Source organism: Panthera leo, chromosome F3 (assembly GCF_018350215.1).
Source record: "Panthera leo isolate Ple1 chromosome F3, P.leo_Ple1_pat1.1, whole genome shotgun sequence".
Taxonomy (NCBI): Eukaryota; Metazoa; Chordata; class Mammalia; order Carnivora; family Felidae; genus Panthera; species Panthera leo.
This window is the reverse complement of record NC_056696.1, coordinates 885,032-902,364: the sequence shown is the minus strand read 5'-3', so window position 1 is coordinate 902,364 and position 17,333 is coordinate 885,032. Positions and strand designations below refer to the sequence as shown.

Here is a 17,333-nt window from a genome sequence, read left to right as displayed (position 1 = left end):
TTTACAAGAAAGACCATTTAATAAGAAAGCTTATGTTTCTTCCCCAAAGTACTAGGCTAGTGAAAATCAGATGTCAACAATCCATGTGCAAGACATCCAGACACAAAGCAGAAGAGAAACATGACAGTAACCGTGCACCGTGGAGTGAAGACACACAGGGAAGGTTTGTTCTTGGGACTCAGATGAGACAGGAAATACTTTCTGGAACGTAAATCCAAAATGAGCACATTCATGTTTTTTAAGGCATGTGCATGTAGTTTAAGACACCAAGTACTTCAGCCTCTGAAAACACAGAAAAGTAATATAATAATAAAACTGGTCCATGTGTTAAATACAGAAACCAGTCCGCTGAAAGCGAAGGCCGCAAATGTCGGGAAGTGTTTCCTGGAGAGAACGGGGCAGCCCTCAATTTCTGTGTCTCACCAGAACTATCAGGTGCGAAGTTAAACTATTCAGTGAACTGCCTCCTTGAAGGTTTAATACAACACCCTAGAAATACAGGACAACTCCTCATAAATTTAAGCAAATTCTTCTTAACAAATACATAAAACTAGATGCTACCAATAGTTTAATTATTTAAAACACAATTTCATGTTCTTAGTTCTAAACAACTTTATTGAAGTATAATTTACACTCAATAAAATGTATAAATTTCAAGCATAAAGTTCAATGGGTTCTGACAAACGGGTGGACATGTCTTCGTAACTACTATCAAGATCAAGCTACAGACTATTATTTCTTACACCCTTTATAGCCAATCCCCCGACTCTATTCCACTCCAGGCAGCCACTGATGTAATTCCTTCATTCACAGATTACTCTTCCCTGTTCTAGAACTTGGCAAATGGATCCATAGAAAACATCCTCTGTGCTGAGTCTCCTTCATTCAATAGACGTCTGGAGATCTGTCCGCACTTAACTGTCACTGCTGAGGAGGGCTGTGCTGCACGACTACTCACAATGTGTTCATTCTCCTCCTGACAGACATTTCCATTGTTGCCAGCTTTTGTCTCTCACAAATAACGCTGATAGGAACATTCATGAACAAGTCTTTCTGTGGACACACGTTTTCACCTCTTTTGGGTAAATGTGTAGGGATGGAACCACGTGTGTTTACTAAGGAACTGCCTATTTTGCAAGTGGTTATGCTGTGTGTACTCTCCCATCGAAAACGTCCCCCGTTCTGCTTTCTCTCCAGTCTTTTTAACGTCAGCCATTCTGGAGCCTATATCTTGCTGTGAATTTTATTTTATTTTTTAGATTTCATTTTTAAGTAATCTCCACACCCAACGTAGGGCTCGAACTTACAACCCCAAGATCAAGAGTCACACACTACACAAACTGAGCTAGCCAGGCTCCCCCTCATTGTGAACTTTAAATAACTGAAGTGTCTTTTCAAGTCTGCCCATTTTTTTTTTAAATTGTCTTATTATTGTATTCTTAACGCTCTTTAAATATTCTAGATACAAGCAGACGTTGCCTCACTTTATGCCCTGTTTTTTTCATTTTTTAAATAATAACTTTTGAAGGCAGAAACGTATACAGTCTTAAGTCCAAATTATCAAAACCTTTTTTTTATCATATGAATAGTGGTTTTCTTTGTCCTAGGAAGTTGTTATGGTCTGAATGTTTGTGTCCGCTCCCCCCAAATTCATATGTTAAATCCTAATGTAATGATACCAGGAGGTGGGCCCTTAGGAGGTGATCAGGTCATGTGGACAAGGCCCTCGTGAATGGGATCAGTGCCCTTACACAAGCGAGCCCAGGGAGAACACCGGCCCCTTCTGCCACATAAGGACACAATGAAAATTTCATCACCAGAAGACAGCTCGACCCCACCTGCACCCTGACCTTGGTCTTCCAGCTTCCAGGACGGTGAGAAAATCTGTTGATAAGCCACCCCAATCTGCCCTGCTTTGTTACAGAAGCTTGAATGGACTAAGACAAAAATCTTTGCCTACTCTAAGTTCACGAAGACTATGTTTCGTTCCGTAAGTTTTGGTTTTAGGTTTTATAACATTTAGGTCTACGATCTACTTTCAAAAAACGTTGGTATTTGCTGTGAGGCAGAGGTCAAGGGTCGTCCAACCCACCCCCCACCCCCCACCCCCCACCCCCCAAGAGATCCACTTGGTCCAGCATCGCAAGAGGTTGAAAAGACTAGTCTTTCTCCATGGAATGACTCTGGCGCTTTTGTGGAAAAATCAGCTGGCCATATATGTGTGTGGATCTATTTCTGGACTCTGTATTCTATTCTATTTATCTGTTTGTCTCCATCAGTTGTGCTCTTTTAAAGAGGCGAACTGTACATGATTTCCTCCATCTGGGGCTAAGGAGTCAGAACGAGGGCTATTCCCAGCAACCTTTCAAAAAGGGATAGTAACAGACTGAGAAAAATGGCAAGAGTGTGTATTTCAGTATTTAAAAATGACCACTTACTTTTAAAATAATGATATAAGCCAAGGGGACTCACTCTGTGAAGGCTCATCATTAACCCTTTCACAATTTCCCCGAAGTGCTTCCCCTGGCCTTCAACTGGACCGCGCTCCCTCAGGCTCCTCCGTGGTCGGCCGTCTCCAACCATAGCCCGCTTGGCCCGTCACAATCCAGAGTGCCAGTGCGGGAGGGGCAGAGAGAGGGGAAACACAGAAGCAGAAGCAGGCTCCAGGCTCTGAGCTGTCAACTCACAAACCGTGAGATCATGACCTGAGCTTAACTGACCTCATGAGCCACCCAGGTGCCCATTTTTTCAAGTCATTTTTTTTAATGAAAATTTCAAAATACACAAAACCGTGACGGTCTTGACCTTTGTTTCATGACAAATGATCCAGATATAGAAACATTCCCTTCATTTTGCACACATGGTGTAATCTCTAAGTTGGGCATTTGGGTACATTTTGCTTCATTTAAACCCGCTTCCTTTTTTGTTTTCTTAAAATTTCAGGTAGCTGACATGCGGTGTAATACTAGTTTTGGACGTACCACACAGTGATCCAACACATCCACACGTCAACCGTGCTCATCACAACAGGCGCACGCCTTCACTCCCGTCCCCCCACCCCCTCCCCTGTGGTGACCAGCAGTGTGTTCTCTATAGTTGAGAGTCTGTTTCTGGGGGGCCTGGGTGGCTCAGTCGGTTAAGTGTCCGACTTCGGCTCAGGTCATGATCTCCTGGTCTGTGAGTTCGAGCCCGCATCGGGCTCTGTGCTGACAGCTCAGAGCCTGGAGCCTGCTTCACATTCTGTGTCCTCCTCTCTCCCTGCCTCTCCCCTGCTCGTGTGCTCTCTCTCTCAAAAATAAACAGAACAAAAGACAGTTTCTTGGATTACCTTTTTTTTGTTGTTGTTGTTCACTTGTTTTGTTTCTTAAATTCCACATCCGTTTCCTTTTTTAACAGTGATATTATTTTGTCTGCTTGACCTGGTTTTGGCCTTGCCGGTAAGGTCGACCTTGCTTTGCTAACTGACTCTGTAGATCGGATTCCATCCCCCGTCGGAGTGTTCCACAGCCACACGCACACCTTCCTGCATCTGTTCCCCGAGAGCATTTACAGTAATCAAGTCACAGTAATCGGAGCCTGTAGCAAGTGCCAAGCCCTGGAAACCCGCAGCACGCACACTCAGGTGGTGTTCCAATAACGTAACGTTTGAATCTGCTACAGAGAGAATGGCACGTCCAGACTGTCCGCTTGCGAACGCTCTTGGCTGCGAACATTTGTTCTCTCCTGGAACCCCCCCCCCCCCCCACTGGACTCAGGCCAAGTCCACTACGCGAGCGCGCTTGTTACCCTTGTTTGCTCCGCCGACAACAGCCGAGGCTGACCACACGCGGGAACGCGCGCCCCAGCCGCACGACCGCGCGCCCCGCTCGCTGCGCGCTCCCGTCCGCGTCCCGGGAACGCGCCCCGGGCGCGCCGCCGGGGCCCACGTTTCCTGCTCCGGTTCGGGCCTGCGATCAGCGGGACCCGTGGCACCAGCGCCTCGGCCCGGCTGCGAACCCGCCGGCGGGAGGGTAAGAGTGTTGCCGGTTCTCCCGATTTCTCCACCCGGGGAAGCGGGAAGCGACAACCGCCTCTGTTCCGCGTCTCCACCTCCCAGTACTGCCCATCTGCTCGCCTTCCCACAGCACCGTCTGGCCTCGCGGGTCCGTGCCCCTGCCACCCCCCCCCCCCCCCCCCCCCCCCCGGCCCCCTACCCGCAGGCCTCAATATTTCTCTGTGCAAGTGTGCAAATGTGCACTTTACACACACACTCACTTGTACTCCTTCCGCCTCGCCATCTTCTCTTCCGTCCCCAACACACAAAAGCCTGGTTTCCACTCTCACCTCCTACCTCTGCCATTTCGTGGGCTTCTTGTTCCGACACCTTCCTCACACCATCCCAGCCCTCCCGTCGGAGACACTGTTCCTGAGTGAGTTTAGCCAAGTCTGACCCCGAACGCCCCGAGCCCAGGTCCTTCTCTGGAGCCTCAGCCTCTCTCCTGATCGACACGCACAAACTTCTGTCTACTGGATGTTGCCACCTGGAAATTTTCCTTCAGGCCATGCTCCGGGCCCACGTGGCCTCCATACCTGTCCCACCTTCAGAATGTTCTGGGGCCACCTCACTGCATGTGCTCCCCAGTCCGTCCTTAAGTGAGCCACGCTTCTTTGCAACACAAGACCCTCACGTGCTGTCCTTCCTTCCTGACAAAAAGGTTTCCCCTCCCTCTTCATTCTGCAAACTCCTGGTGTTGTGGTTTAAACCGTGTCCCCCAAATGTATATACTGAAGCCCTAACCCACAACACCCCAGAATGTGACTTCATTTGGAAACAGGGCCAATACAGAGTAATTTCTCAGGATGAGGTCATACGACTGGTATCCTTATAAAAGGGGAAGCTTGGACACAGAACAGCACAGGGAGAATGCCCGTGTAAGGATGAAGGTGGAGATAGGGTGACGAGTGTACAAGCCAGAAACCCTAAGGACTGCCAGCAAATCACTAGAAGCTGAAGAGAGGGCCCTCATCCCAGACTTACAGTCTCCAGACTGTAAGGCAATAATTCCGTATTGTTTACGCCACCCGGTCTGTGGCCTTGATGTGGCGGCCCCTGGAGACCAGCACACCTAGCCAACATTCAAATCCGAGCTCAAATGTGACCTCCCCCAGGAATCTCTCCTGTCTCCCTGGAATGGACTAGTCCCCACCTCCTCACTTACACAGTCTCACACGACTCTACTTTTCCTGCTCGGCATTTATCATATTTATGTGTGTGATGAGTCGTACTAGCATCTTCTGTAACGCAGAGCAGCCCAAAAGATCTAGCAGATTAGCCCTCCCCATCTGTGAAGCACTGATCCCTCTCTGGAATCAGCTTCAGCACCCATTATTTACTGACTGCTTCTTCCTCCACGGACCACGACCCCAGCCTGCAGAACAGCGCCAGGTGCACGGCTGGTGTTCGAGAATTATCTGTTAAATGAACAGGTGATAAACAGTAAGAGATGTGTGTCCCACTCACTTCTGATTGTGTCTCCAGCGCAAAACGTAACAAAAAGTCGGTCACGAAGAACGAAGTGGACAATTACATAGGCTGAATAAATGAGCCTGTTTAACAATGATGGGCAGTTCCTTATAAGGAAGCTATAATCAGTTAAAAATGGTAAAAGTCTGCAGATTGTAATCTTCTACATACTAAAGGAAATCTCTTTTAGTAATAATACACTATTCATCATTTACTTCTGTTTTCCAGCTGATATTTAATATTTAAGAAGATTTGCCAACAGGGGACCTGGGTGGTTCAGTCGGTTAAGTGCCCGACTTCGGCTCAGGTCATGATCTCGGAGTTCATGAGTCAAGCGCTGACAGCTCAGAGCCTGGAGCCTGCTTCGGATTCTGTGTCTCCCTTTCTCTCTCTCTCTCTGCCCCTCCCCTGCTTGAGCTCTCTCTCTCTCTCCCTCAAAAATAAACATTAAAAAATTAAAAAAAAAAGAGTACTTCTCAACAAAAGAACTCAAAATGCACAGCTCTCAGTTATGACTGATTTCAAAATGATTTAGATTCGCAGGTACAAAACTTCTCAATAGTTTGTTCCTTAAGGTTTCTGCTCTGAAACAGCAAAATAGAAGTTAAGAATTTTTTTTCAAGATTGTCAACAGTGAAAACTGTCTTCCTTTGAATATTACATATTGCTGAGGTAATGCTGGCAACATTAAGAAAAACATTTTTAGGGGAGCCTGGGTGGCTCAGCTGGCTGACTTTGGCTCAGGTCACGATCTCACGGTTCGTGGGTTCCAGCCCCGCGTCGGGCTCTGCGCTGACAGCTCGGAGCCTGGAGCTGCTTCGGATTCGGTGTCTCCCTCTCTCTCTGCCCCTCCCCCGCCCTGTCTCTCAAGAAAGAAACCGTGTACTCTTGAGAAGACGGTGTGTTCCACACACGTGTGCATACGGTGCACGTCCACGGAGACAATGGCTCTGTCTCGCTCACACGAGGTAGCGGCCGGCACATCACGGGTGAGGCTCACCCTAAAGCAGACACTGCCGGCGGCCTCCCTCCGCTGCGCACACGTCTCTTCGCAGCGGGTCGCTGCCTGGGGTCGGTCCAGAAAGCTGAGCCTTTACTGGGGATGGTCTCGAATGAAACGACGGGTATGAAAAGCCGGCTTGCTGCTGACCCTCAGGCAGACCAGACCCACTCTGACCCACTTTGCTGACCCTCCCCTCCCACAGCTGTGAGTTCCATAACCGACATTTCAAAGACCAAGCAGCCCAGCCCCCTGGAGAGTCCCTGCGGAAGCAGGAGCAGTGGCTGAAGAAGGGCCAGAGCAGGGTCACTCCTCCCCTACTGTGACCTCTGAGCCCCACTCCCACCTGCTAAGTTAGGAAAATGCTCTGTTTCCATCCTCAGAGACATCATTATTTTGAGCATGAAAACATTAAACACAACAGCAACGTGGTATTTTTAAGTAATAAAGCAAAGGGAACCGTCCACAAAACGAAAAGGCAGCCTACTGAGTGGGAGAAGATATTTGCAAACCATGCATCTGCTAAGGGCCTAATATTCAAAATATGTAAAGAACGCACACGATTCAACAGAAAAAAAAATGTGGTTTTAAAATGGGCAGACAACCCGAATAGCCATGTTTCCACACAGGACACACAGATGGCAACAGACACACGAAAAGATGCTCAACGTCACTCATCATGAGGGAGACGCCAATCAAAGCCACGATGAGATAGATACCACCTCACGCCCGCCAGGATGGCCAAGATCAACAACCCGGGAAACAACAGGTGCTGGCGAGGCTGCGGAGAAAGGGGACCCCCCGTGCACCGTTGGTGGCAATGCACACGGGCGCGGCCGCTCTGGAAAACACTGTGGAGGGTCCTCAGAAAGTTAACAACAGAACTACCCTACGACCCAGCAATCCCACTTCTGGGTACTCATCTGAAGAACATGAAAAGGCTAACTTGAAAAGATATCTGCACCCCCCATGTTCACTGTAGCACAATTTACGACCGCCCACGTGTCCACTGACCGACGACTGGATAGAGATGTGGCGTGTGTGTGTGTGTGTGTGTGTATACATGTAATATGGAATGTTACTCAGCCATAAAAAAGTATGAAACCTTGTGATCTGCAACAACATGGATGGGCTGTGAGGGCGTTATGCTAACGGAAATAAGTCAGACAGAGAAACAGAAACACCGTATGATCTCTCTTATTGTAGAACCTAAAACAGACACCCCAAGCTCAAAGGTACACAGAATAGATTGGTAGGGGCCAGGGGTGGCGGGGTGGGGAGAGGGAGTAGAGGGTAGGAGAAACGTAGTTGTTGTTTTTAGTTTAAATAAATTTTAAAAAAAGATTAAAGTTTTTTTTAAAAAAAGCAGTGTGATATTTATAAATACTTAGTTCAAGAAACTATCATGCCTGAAACCAGAAAGTACCCGGGCCTGCGGACGTTAAGAGCAAAGGGAGAAGAAAACACTTTGACCAGCTTCTTTTAATCCCAACTGGTTGAGAAGTGTCCAGATGCTGTGTAATCAGAACAACCATTCAGAAGGGTGACAAGCTGGCAGGAAAATAAGGCTTATAATTCAGGTATTCAAACAAGTATTTTAAAAATGTGCCTGTCCTGACAAGCAACGTTTTAAGGTGTAGGAGGGTAACACAGACCAGCTCTCGGTTTCCAATTTCCCATTAACTTGACATCAGGGAAAAGAAACTTGGTAACTCCGTATCTCTGAACTGAACCTTCAGCCTCTGTGTTTATTTTTTCCGACTCAAAACCCTTTATTTAAAACACTCCGTGTTTATGCAGCTGTGCACCCAACCCTAAACAGGCCCCTCCCAGAAATATCTGCAAGTCGGATCTGCCGGAGCCCAGAGAATTCCAAGGGACGCATCACATCCAATCATAACTTCCCACAAGAAATCATTCTGAACAACTAATCTCGTGCTTTTAGGGAAACTAGATTAACTCCAAATAATCTCTCTCAAAACTCTTTAAAGTAAACATGATATTTCAAATAACCTGTAGCTATTTTCAACTCCCTTTCGGCAAAGGCCTTTTCTTTCTAGGCTTTTCTAGGTCGACTGATTGGCCCTACGTGCGCAGAGGTCGCCTAGAGTCACGGTGCTTCAAAGAAAACGCAACCTAAGATGGTCTGAAATCAGCTCTGACATCAAAGTACACCGGCTTCCTCCACCTCTGGGCTGCCGGCCGGGCCTGTGCAAGTCCAGCAGCTTCAAAGAGCAGCCTCCTGGCTAGTTAATCCTCCCGGAGGAAGAAAGGCAGGTTTTATTTACCAGGGAGATGCAAACACGGTCTTCTTACAGTCGGTGCAGCTTCCTCTGAACCCCAGCTTTAGTGTGTCGATTTCTTCGACGTGATTCTAAAGCACACGGTAGGTCCGCACACATTTCCTGAACGCACCGGGGCCTGAATCGTCAGCCAACGAAACAAGTGCTAACGGTCAGCTGTGGCAGCTGTCCCCGCCGCTGGGCTCCCCGTCTCCCGGCAGCCAATACTCAGGGTCCCTGCCCCCGCCCCGTCTGCCATCAGCATCAGGAAACCATGGAGGAGAGACACGGGAGGAGCCTGAGTGTCAGCCCCAACAGCGGGCCAGAGAGGGATCGCCGAGTCTCTGCCCCGTGTCCCCACGGCCGCGATGGCGGGGGCTCCGGGTGCTACATCGCACGCAGCAGCTCTCGCCTAAACATCGCCTCCCAGGTCGCCCTCTGCAGGGTTTTCAAACCTCTTCACTGGGCAGAACACCAGAACATCACGGTACTCTTTACGAAATACCAGGCGGACTCCACATGACGTGGCATAAAACGGGATATATTTAATTCTGCAACATATTAGGAGTAATTTCATTGCAGAAGATATTACCGTGTATATATATCTTTAACAAAACTCATCCAAGGGCCTATATATCACAACAAAAAACAAGTGTATCAATTTTGTATGATCATTTCAAGGTCTTGCATTAATAATAAAACTTCCATTTGTCTTTCCAGCTAATGTTGACTAACAAAAAGAACAGATACGAATAATTTATAAGAGAAAAACTAGAAACTGAGCAAATTCTATGCATTTAATTGATTTCTCAGTGAACCTGGAATAGGTTCGTCCAGAAGAGTTTACTGGACTCAGCAGATACACACCCAGGCGGCTTGTGGGCTGTCAGAGCGCCACGAAGCTTGATTTGAGACCTGTAACAGCCCGGGAGACCGAAACAGGACATGGGGCACCCGGAAGGCACCCCTAGCCGCGCCCCCACCAAGCTCCCCGCCGAGCCTCTCCAGGGAGGCAGACCCAGCCCCTGGCCCTGTGCAGGCCACAAACAGCCACAGGGACTCCCTCCTTAGCCCAGGATGAAGGGAAACCCTGGGTTCCCACAGGCCCCTCCAGGGTGCCAGCAAGGTCAGATCTACGTGATGTCGGTCCCCTCTTCATGGGTCATGAGTGTCCAACAGAGTTTTCCAGAGGCTACACAATGCGCCATATTGTGACAGAGGGAGTGGAATGAGTGTAAAAGCAGAGAGAAAAATCCACTGTCTTCTAGTGAACCAGACATTAAAGAGATTTGTAAACAATGTACAATAATGCCACTCTTCTAATTTTTCTTTTGGGAAATACAGTTATTTTTCATGAAATATGTTATTTATGTTAACATGCAATAGTTTGATCTTTTTAATGAATTCATGAATATTTTAAAATTCTGTTTTAATTCCTGCTGTGGTTAACGACTGATGGCTGTAACTCATATAAACAGAAGCTCCTTGAGATCCTCCACCAATTTTAAGAGTGTCAAAGGTGCCACGGAGCGCAAAGTCTGGGCACTCGGGCTCAAAGACCGAGAAAAGCGGGGCCCCAAGCAGGCAGGCTAATCCGTGTACGCTCACCTCTAACAACTGCTTTCTTCCGAAGACCCTTAGAACCCTCACGAACCGGGACTAGGTCAACTCCATTTAGTTAATGTAATAAACTAGCCGGTCACCTCAATTCTAGGGTCCCTTGCCCTCTGTTTCGGGGAGGGGAGGGATGCTGTGTCACCACAAACATTTACTTCCAAGTGAAGGGCCCCCAATTCCAGCTACGCTACGTCAAGGGAATCACAGTCTCTCAGTGTCAGATACCCTGCAAACACCCTAAGGAGAGCTTCATTTAGTTCGAGTGGCAAACCATTAACATCTGCCCTCAGTGTTTTTTCAAAAGAAAGCCATTTCTTCTCTGCTCCATAGCAGTGAAATCTAAACTTTCTTCTTCCACCCTTTATGGGTAAAGTACCCTTGAGCACATACCCTCGATTTACAATATAAATTACAGAGATGTACTTCTATACCAAAAAATTAATTAAGAAAAAACAAATCAGAAAATTTAACAGGATAATGTAAATAATACATTATTCTCTTTCATTTATTGGTAGTTCAAAAACTGTTCCACTAAAACATTTTTTATTTATTATTTATATATGAATATAGTGAGAGCAGTGTTAACATACGTATATATTTTTTAAAACTTCTGGTCCTGGGGCACCTGGCCGGCTCAGTCAGTAGAGCGGGCAATTCTTGCTGTCAGGTCGTGAGTTCAAGCCCCACGTTGGGCGTAGAGCTTACTTAAACAAAACAAAACAAAACAAAACAAAACTCTGGTCCTAATTTTCGTTTATTTAGGTATCCGTGTCAGTGGCTGTCACAATGGGGGTGGGGGAGGGGGGAAGTCTCACAGATAAAATGTAGATCAAATGGAAGAAGGACATCCTTAGCTGCAACACCAAATTATGACGCTCGTCTGTCGATTCTACCAATTAGTTGTTGGAGGCTTGTCTTCACGTTGTTAATTTAAAATGTTAATTGTTACATGTGTTGAGTTTGATAGCTAATAACATCATACAACATGCAGAGTGAAATTAACCACTCCTAACAGGCGCATGTCTAGTAAGTACAAGAACTAGGACCGAAAGCCAGAAAATACAATTTCAAAGTCATGCAGTAACTCTCATGACTCAACGTGGGACCCACGGCCAACTACATCTGCTGGGAGCTTGGTATAAGCGCAGATTCCCAGGCCCCTGTCCACATCTACCGACTCTGATTCTGCTTTTTAACTAAATCCCCAGATGATCTGTACACATAATGAAATTGAAAAGCACCCATTAAAAAATCACTTGAATGCCTGGTGTCTAAGAACGCTAAACATCGGACTACAGACACTCACTAGAGAATTCAACTTCACTCAAATGGCCTGGTATCTAGACATCCTTAGAAGCCTGGAATGTCTTCTATCTGACAGAGTCTGAGACGCATACTACCTGTGTCTCTAGATTGTTGTTTCTTACCACGATAGCTCACCAGACAAGTGCACACACAGTCTGCACCAGTGAGGCTTTCTAGGGACAAGCTTCCATAAAATCATGATTTATTACTATCCTAGTCTCTTATATCGCACATCAATGTAGGAAATGGCCATTGTACCTTCTGCAAAACCGCCAAGAACCTCCCTAGAAGGTGAACTACTCAAAGGCACGAACAGCGTCTTCGTTATTCGGCCTCATGAGGAAGCAGTATGGGGCCTCAGGACACAGCAGCAACACAACTTGCTTGTTAAATGGATACGTGCAAGAACGAGATCAGCTCTCACCTGGGTGCCGTGTGCAGGCATTGTGATGAACACTGCATGTATGTTTTCATATCGTCACAACAACCCTTGGAAGTACAGGCTCAGAGGTGGAAAGGGACCTACCCGACATTACATACCTGGTAAGAGACTGGGTTTAAATTCAGGTCTGACTTCAAAGCCCATAAGCTACACCGTCGGTTCTGAACAAGGTGAGTATCGGAATCATCTGGGGACCCAGATTGTGGAAACAGATTCCCACCTTGGGAGCGGATCTTTGTGTACTGCTCTTTTAGAACCGTGACGTTTCACATATTCAATCAGTGAAACCCCAACTGAGTACAAACAGTAACCGTGACCCTAACTGTATCCTAAGTGAGTAACAACCATACTAAAGGAAGTGGGGGAAGGAACGAACCCAAGTAAACTCTGGATGACACTGTTTGGAATAAATGCTGTAAGACTAAAGAAAAAATAACTACACAAATACTATATGCTACTTAGTATATTCATTTTTATAAGTTTTTTTTTTTTTGTTTTTTGTGTTTTTGTTTTGAGAGGGAGAGAGAAAGCATGCACATGAGCAGGGAAAGGCAGAGAGAGAGAGAAAGGGAGGGAGGGAGGGAGAGGGAGGGAGAGAGAATCCCAAGCAGGCTCTGCACTGTCAACACAGAGCCCCACGTGTGGCTGAAACTCACGAACCGTGAGATCATGACCTGAGCTGAAACCAACGGTCAGAAAGAAGCTTAACCAACAGAGTCCCCCAGGCGCCCCAGTGAATTTATTTTTCACAGGGGTAAACGGCCATTCCGAAACTACTTGACGTTCAAGGTTTCTCAACATCGGCACTGCTGGCACTGTGGTCCATTTCATTCTTCGTCCTGTCCTGCGCGTGCAGGCGGTCCCCTACTCACTAGACGCCATTAGACTCCCCCACCTGAGTTGTGAAGACTGAAAATGTCTCTATACATTGCCAAATGGCCCTCTGGGGCCAAAACTGCCTCCAGGTAGAGTCACTGCTCTTTGTGTACACACGGTGTGAACAAGTAAAATATATTACAGACAGTGGGAGCCAAGTTTCTCGCTGCCGGAGAAAAGGGTCACAAGTAAGAGAAGGGGGAAGGTTAGGAAGAACCGTGTCCTACTGGATCTGAGTCAGAGATAAGAACTCACAAACTCACGGTTGTGTGTGTGTAAATATACACAGAGAGAGATACGTGTATCTCAACAGGTACAGAAACAGATGTGTGCACGCAGACGTGCTGGCACACGCATGGGCCACACGTGTGCACGCCAAGGGCCTCCAAGCACTAACACCCCAGCAGCAAGGAGCACGTTCAGCCCCTGACCTTGGTTTCTAACACCATCTTCTGGTAAAAGAAACCCGGGACCCTTGGAACTTGAGAGCCATTGCAGGTAAAACTAAGACGAGCCTGGAGCCTGGAATATCTTGTGATGATTCAAAGCATGTACGTGCTAGAAAAAAAAGGAAATGTGGAGGGGCACCTGGGTGGCTCAGCTGGTTAAGCGTCTGACTTCGGCTCAGGTCATGATCTCACGGTTCGTGAGTTCGAGCCCCGCGTTGGGCTCTGTGCTGACAGCTCGGAGCCTGGAGCCTGCTTCACATTCTGTGTTTTCCCCTCTCTCTGCCCCTCCCCCGTTCATGCTCTGTCTCTCTCTGTCTCAAAAATAAATAAATAAATGTTAAAAAAAATTTTTTTTAAGGAAATATGGAAAGAAGACAGAAGCTAACTCAGAGGAGCTCCCAACGGCCAAGGCTGCAACGACTGCAGCAGGAAAGTGAGCAAGTGACGGTGATGGACGGAAACCCACAAAACAAATACTCACGGGGACACAGGAATATAAACAAGTAAGTGAGGGAAAGGGGCAGTTCTTACGGTGGCTTCCCAACTACTGAAAGTAGACGGAGCAGTAAAAATAGAAAATCAAGCCAATTCCATAGTGACTCTTGTTGCACAGAAGAGTCCCAACCCTGAGAAGAGCAGGGTATTTGAAAGCCGAATCACTGATGCTCCTGAATGCAGCAAGGGTTACTATGGTACTTCCGCCTCGAGGTAATTTTTGTTGAGAAACAGGGTATTTGCAAAGATCTCCTCACGAGATGCTGAATAACAAAGGAAAAAATAATTACTTTACAGAGTAAAATCGCTGTGCAGAAACATTAAGTAATCAAAGTTAATACCATCAGTAACAAGACTTACTGACATCATACACCCCCTGATGTGATGTACTGACACGTGCACAGCTCTCTCCTGTGGCATAAGCTCAATACAGTCATGAGAAAACACCACACGTGCCCAAATTGAGGGACACTGACCAAGAAACTAAAACTCGCTCTTCAAAATTACCAAGGTTGCGGAAGAAAGAAACTGAAGAGCTATGAGCACATGTTGCAAGAGACCAGGAAAGCAAGACCATTCAGTGCAGCGTGGGATCCTAGATCAGATCCTGGGCCACAGAAAGGATATAAATGGGAAAACTGGCAGAATTCAAACAAGGCTTACAGATCAGTTAATAGTATCGTGATAGTGTTCGTTTCCTTGTTTTAACAGTTGGGCTACAGTCTCATCGGGTTACAGGAAGAAAAGCTGGGTGAAGAGTCAAGGGGAACTCTCTGAGTTCTCTGAAGGTTTAAAATTATTTTGAAATAAAAACTTGGAGAAATAAAGGCCCACACGAAGGAATAAGAATTCCAGGGAACGGAGACCTAGGAAGTTGTTATTTTAAAAAAAAATTTTTTTAATGTTTATTTATTTTTGAGAGAGAGAGAGAGAGCGTGAGCGGGGGAGGAACAGAGAGAGAGGGAGACACAGAATCGGAAGCAGGGTCCAGGCTCCGAGCTGTCAGCACAGAGCCTGACGCGGGGCTCAAACTCACGGACCGCGAGATCATGACCTGAGCCGAAGTCGGACGCTTAACCGACTGAGCCACCCAGGTGCCCCAGAATTGGGCTCGAGTGATTCTGATGCGGTCACCTAACAGGGGTTTAGAAGCCTGAATCAGCAACCAGAATTTAGAGAAAAGGGTACCAGATGAAACACTGATCATTTGCTGAGAGCAGGTCCTCGACGGCAACGCCGAGATGCGGAAGGCAGGACGGGTCCCCGCCTTCACAGAGCTCCACTCTGGAGGGGAGGCTTCCCCCACGGTCAGAGTCCCCCCCTCCACACAAAGTGGGACTGCCTCCACGGCTGTGCCATCCACGTACTCTGTGTCTGCCTACTTGTAAGTGAAACCAGCAGACTGCCCAGTCTCCTCGTGTGAACACAGAACCGAAACCCTACAGGGCGCACATTTCCGAAGCCTTGAATGCCTCTCGCAAGCAGATGTACAACTACCCGTGCACAATTAACAGACCTGTGCACACGTACGGCTGAGCAGCCACGGCACGGGACTCTGGTGATCGTCCATCTCTGCGCCACAAACACAGGGTCTTTATTCTGGAAAATGTAACGTTTCTATAAAAAGCTCTGTACGTATGTACACCCTTGGTTTCTGCTGCAACTGTATTTAGGTCTTTTAAATTATTTTCTTATCATAAATGTTTATGCTTCGAACGACCGGGTCGGAGGGTAGGAATGTACTTAAGGTACGTTTACAAGTGTACTTTTAGAATTACACGATCAAGCTGTGCTCTGCACCCCTCAACCTGACGAGTACCGGGCCTTATCTTCTTCAGAAAACAACATGAAATTACTCTCCTGTCCTATTTTAACGCGCCTTTCTTTAGTTCATGGTACTATCCCGCAAGTCTTTTTGCTATACGGATACACAGACCTTTCCTAAAGGCTGGTCCGATCAGAATCTTACTGAAGTCTTTACATGTGACAGACCTCAACATTCTTTCTGAAAAAGTCTTGTGAAAAGTGTATCCTTTTTCTCTTCTCTAATAACATTTTTAACCTCTCCCCATGTATTAACTTCTGAATATTTACAGATACCCTATGCTGGCGTCTAACACGTTCTCAGTTGTGGCATCGTTTGTTTGTGGCAGGTGTGACCTCTCACAGGAAGATAAGTTTATATGATTCCACAAAATGTCTTCTCTGTTCTCAAATTCCACGCAAAACCAAATCAGACAAGTGGGAAACGGCCTAACAGTGAAATATTTAGGAAGTTTTAAAACTAGAAGAAAGGAAACATACAGAGAATATTCTTCTCCACTCACAAAGTTACAAAGAGAAGACTTTAGTCCCGTTACATTAACCTGCAAATCTGCAGTATTTCTTCTTCCCTCTCTGGACAAAGATACTTTTAAATGTAATGCAGGCAAGACAAAACCCCACGAAACTCAAATCTGCTCCTTCTGCCTCTGTTGCAGGGTTCTTCCAAATTCCTGCCGTTCCCAGGATACGACACTAGAGAGAGAAAAAGCTCCTTTGCGGTGCAGGTGACTGGAATAGCCATCTAGTAGTAAAGGAAAATTCACACGCCTGCAAGGAGGAATTAAATTTAGAGGCTAAATCGTGAAAGATGAGGAAAATGTTATAATATTTATGTGCAATCTTATGTGATTTGCAACGTACTAGTTTTTTATCTCACAACATGAACACATGTGGTAAAGAGATCATAATGGAAAACATTACGAAATCCTGAAACTTCTCCACATCAGTCTCAGAAAGAAATCAGACAGGTTCCTCGTATGTTCACGTAGCAAAGCTCCTTTAAAGATTTGCCAAGATTCTAACTCTATAGAAAAGAATGTATTTGCTGTTTTTCTAAATGCTAATTGTTAAAGTCCTCACCTCAAAACTTCTTTTTTCTTCTTTTAAGATTTTATTTTTAAGCAATCTCTATACACAGTGTGGCGCTTGAACTCACAACCCCGCGATCAAGAGTCCCATGCTCTGCTGACAGGGCCAGCCAAGCACCGGTCAAAATTTCCTTTTTAACTGCCTTCTTTTTTTTTCCTCTCATTTTTTTTAATGTTTATTTTATTTTTGAGAGACGGAGACAGCACGTGAGTGGGGGAGGGGCAGAGAGAGAGGGAGATGCGGAATCCAAAGCAGGGTCCAGGCTCCAAGCTGTCAGCACAGAGCCCGACATGGGGCTCGAACCCACGAACCGAGTTAACTGCCTTCTTAAATGTTTTAATTTGTCCAAACATTCTCATTCCATGTGCACAGGTTGAATACACAAACACACATAAGCATTTATGAAGGTGCTCACTCAAAAATCTGTTCCAGGGGCACCTGGGTGGCTCAG

The 17,333-nt window shown here is 46.5% G+C and overlaps 1 protein-coding gene across 9 annotated transcripts in view; it reads right to left on the bottom strand.

Annotated features, from left to right (window-relative positions):
- DISP1 (dispatched RND transporter family member 1) overlaps nt 1-17,333 on the bottom strand; it is a 185,183-nt gene that overhangs the window by 85,734 nt on the left and 82,116 nt on the right. Inside the window, exon 1 of one of the 9 annotated variants that reach the window (XM_042926355.1) lies at nt 12,248-12,399. The exons of the other annotated variants lie outside the window; for them this stretch is intronic. Coding sequence (XP_042782289.1) covers nt 12,248-12,293 — 46 coding nt within the window. The 5' untranslated portion in view covers nt 12,294-12,399. Of the gene's footprint in view, nt 1-12,247; nt 12,400-17,333 lie in introns of those variants that run through there. 9 annotated transcript variants of the gene reach the window in all.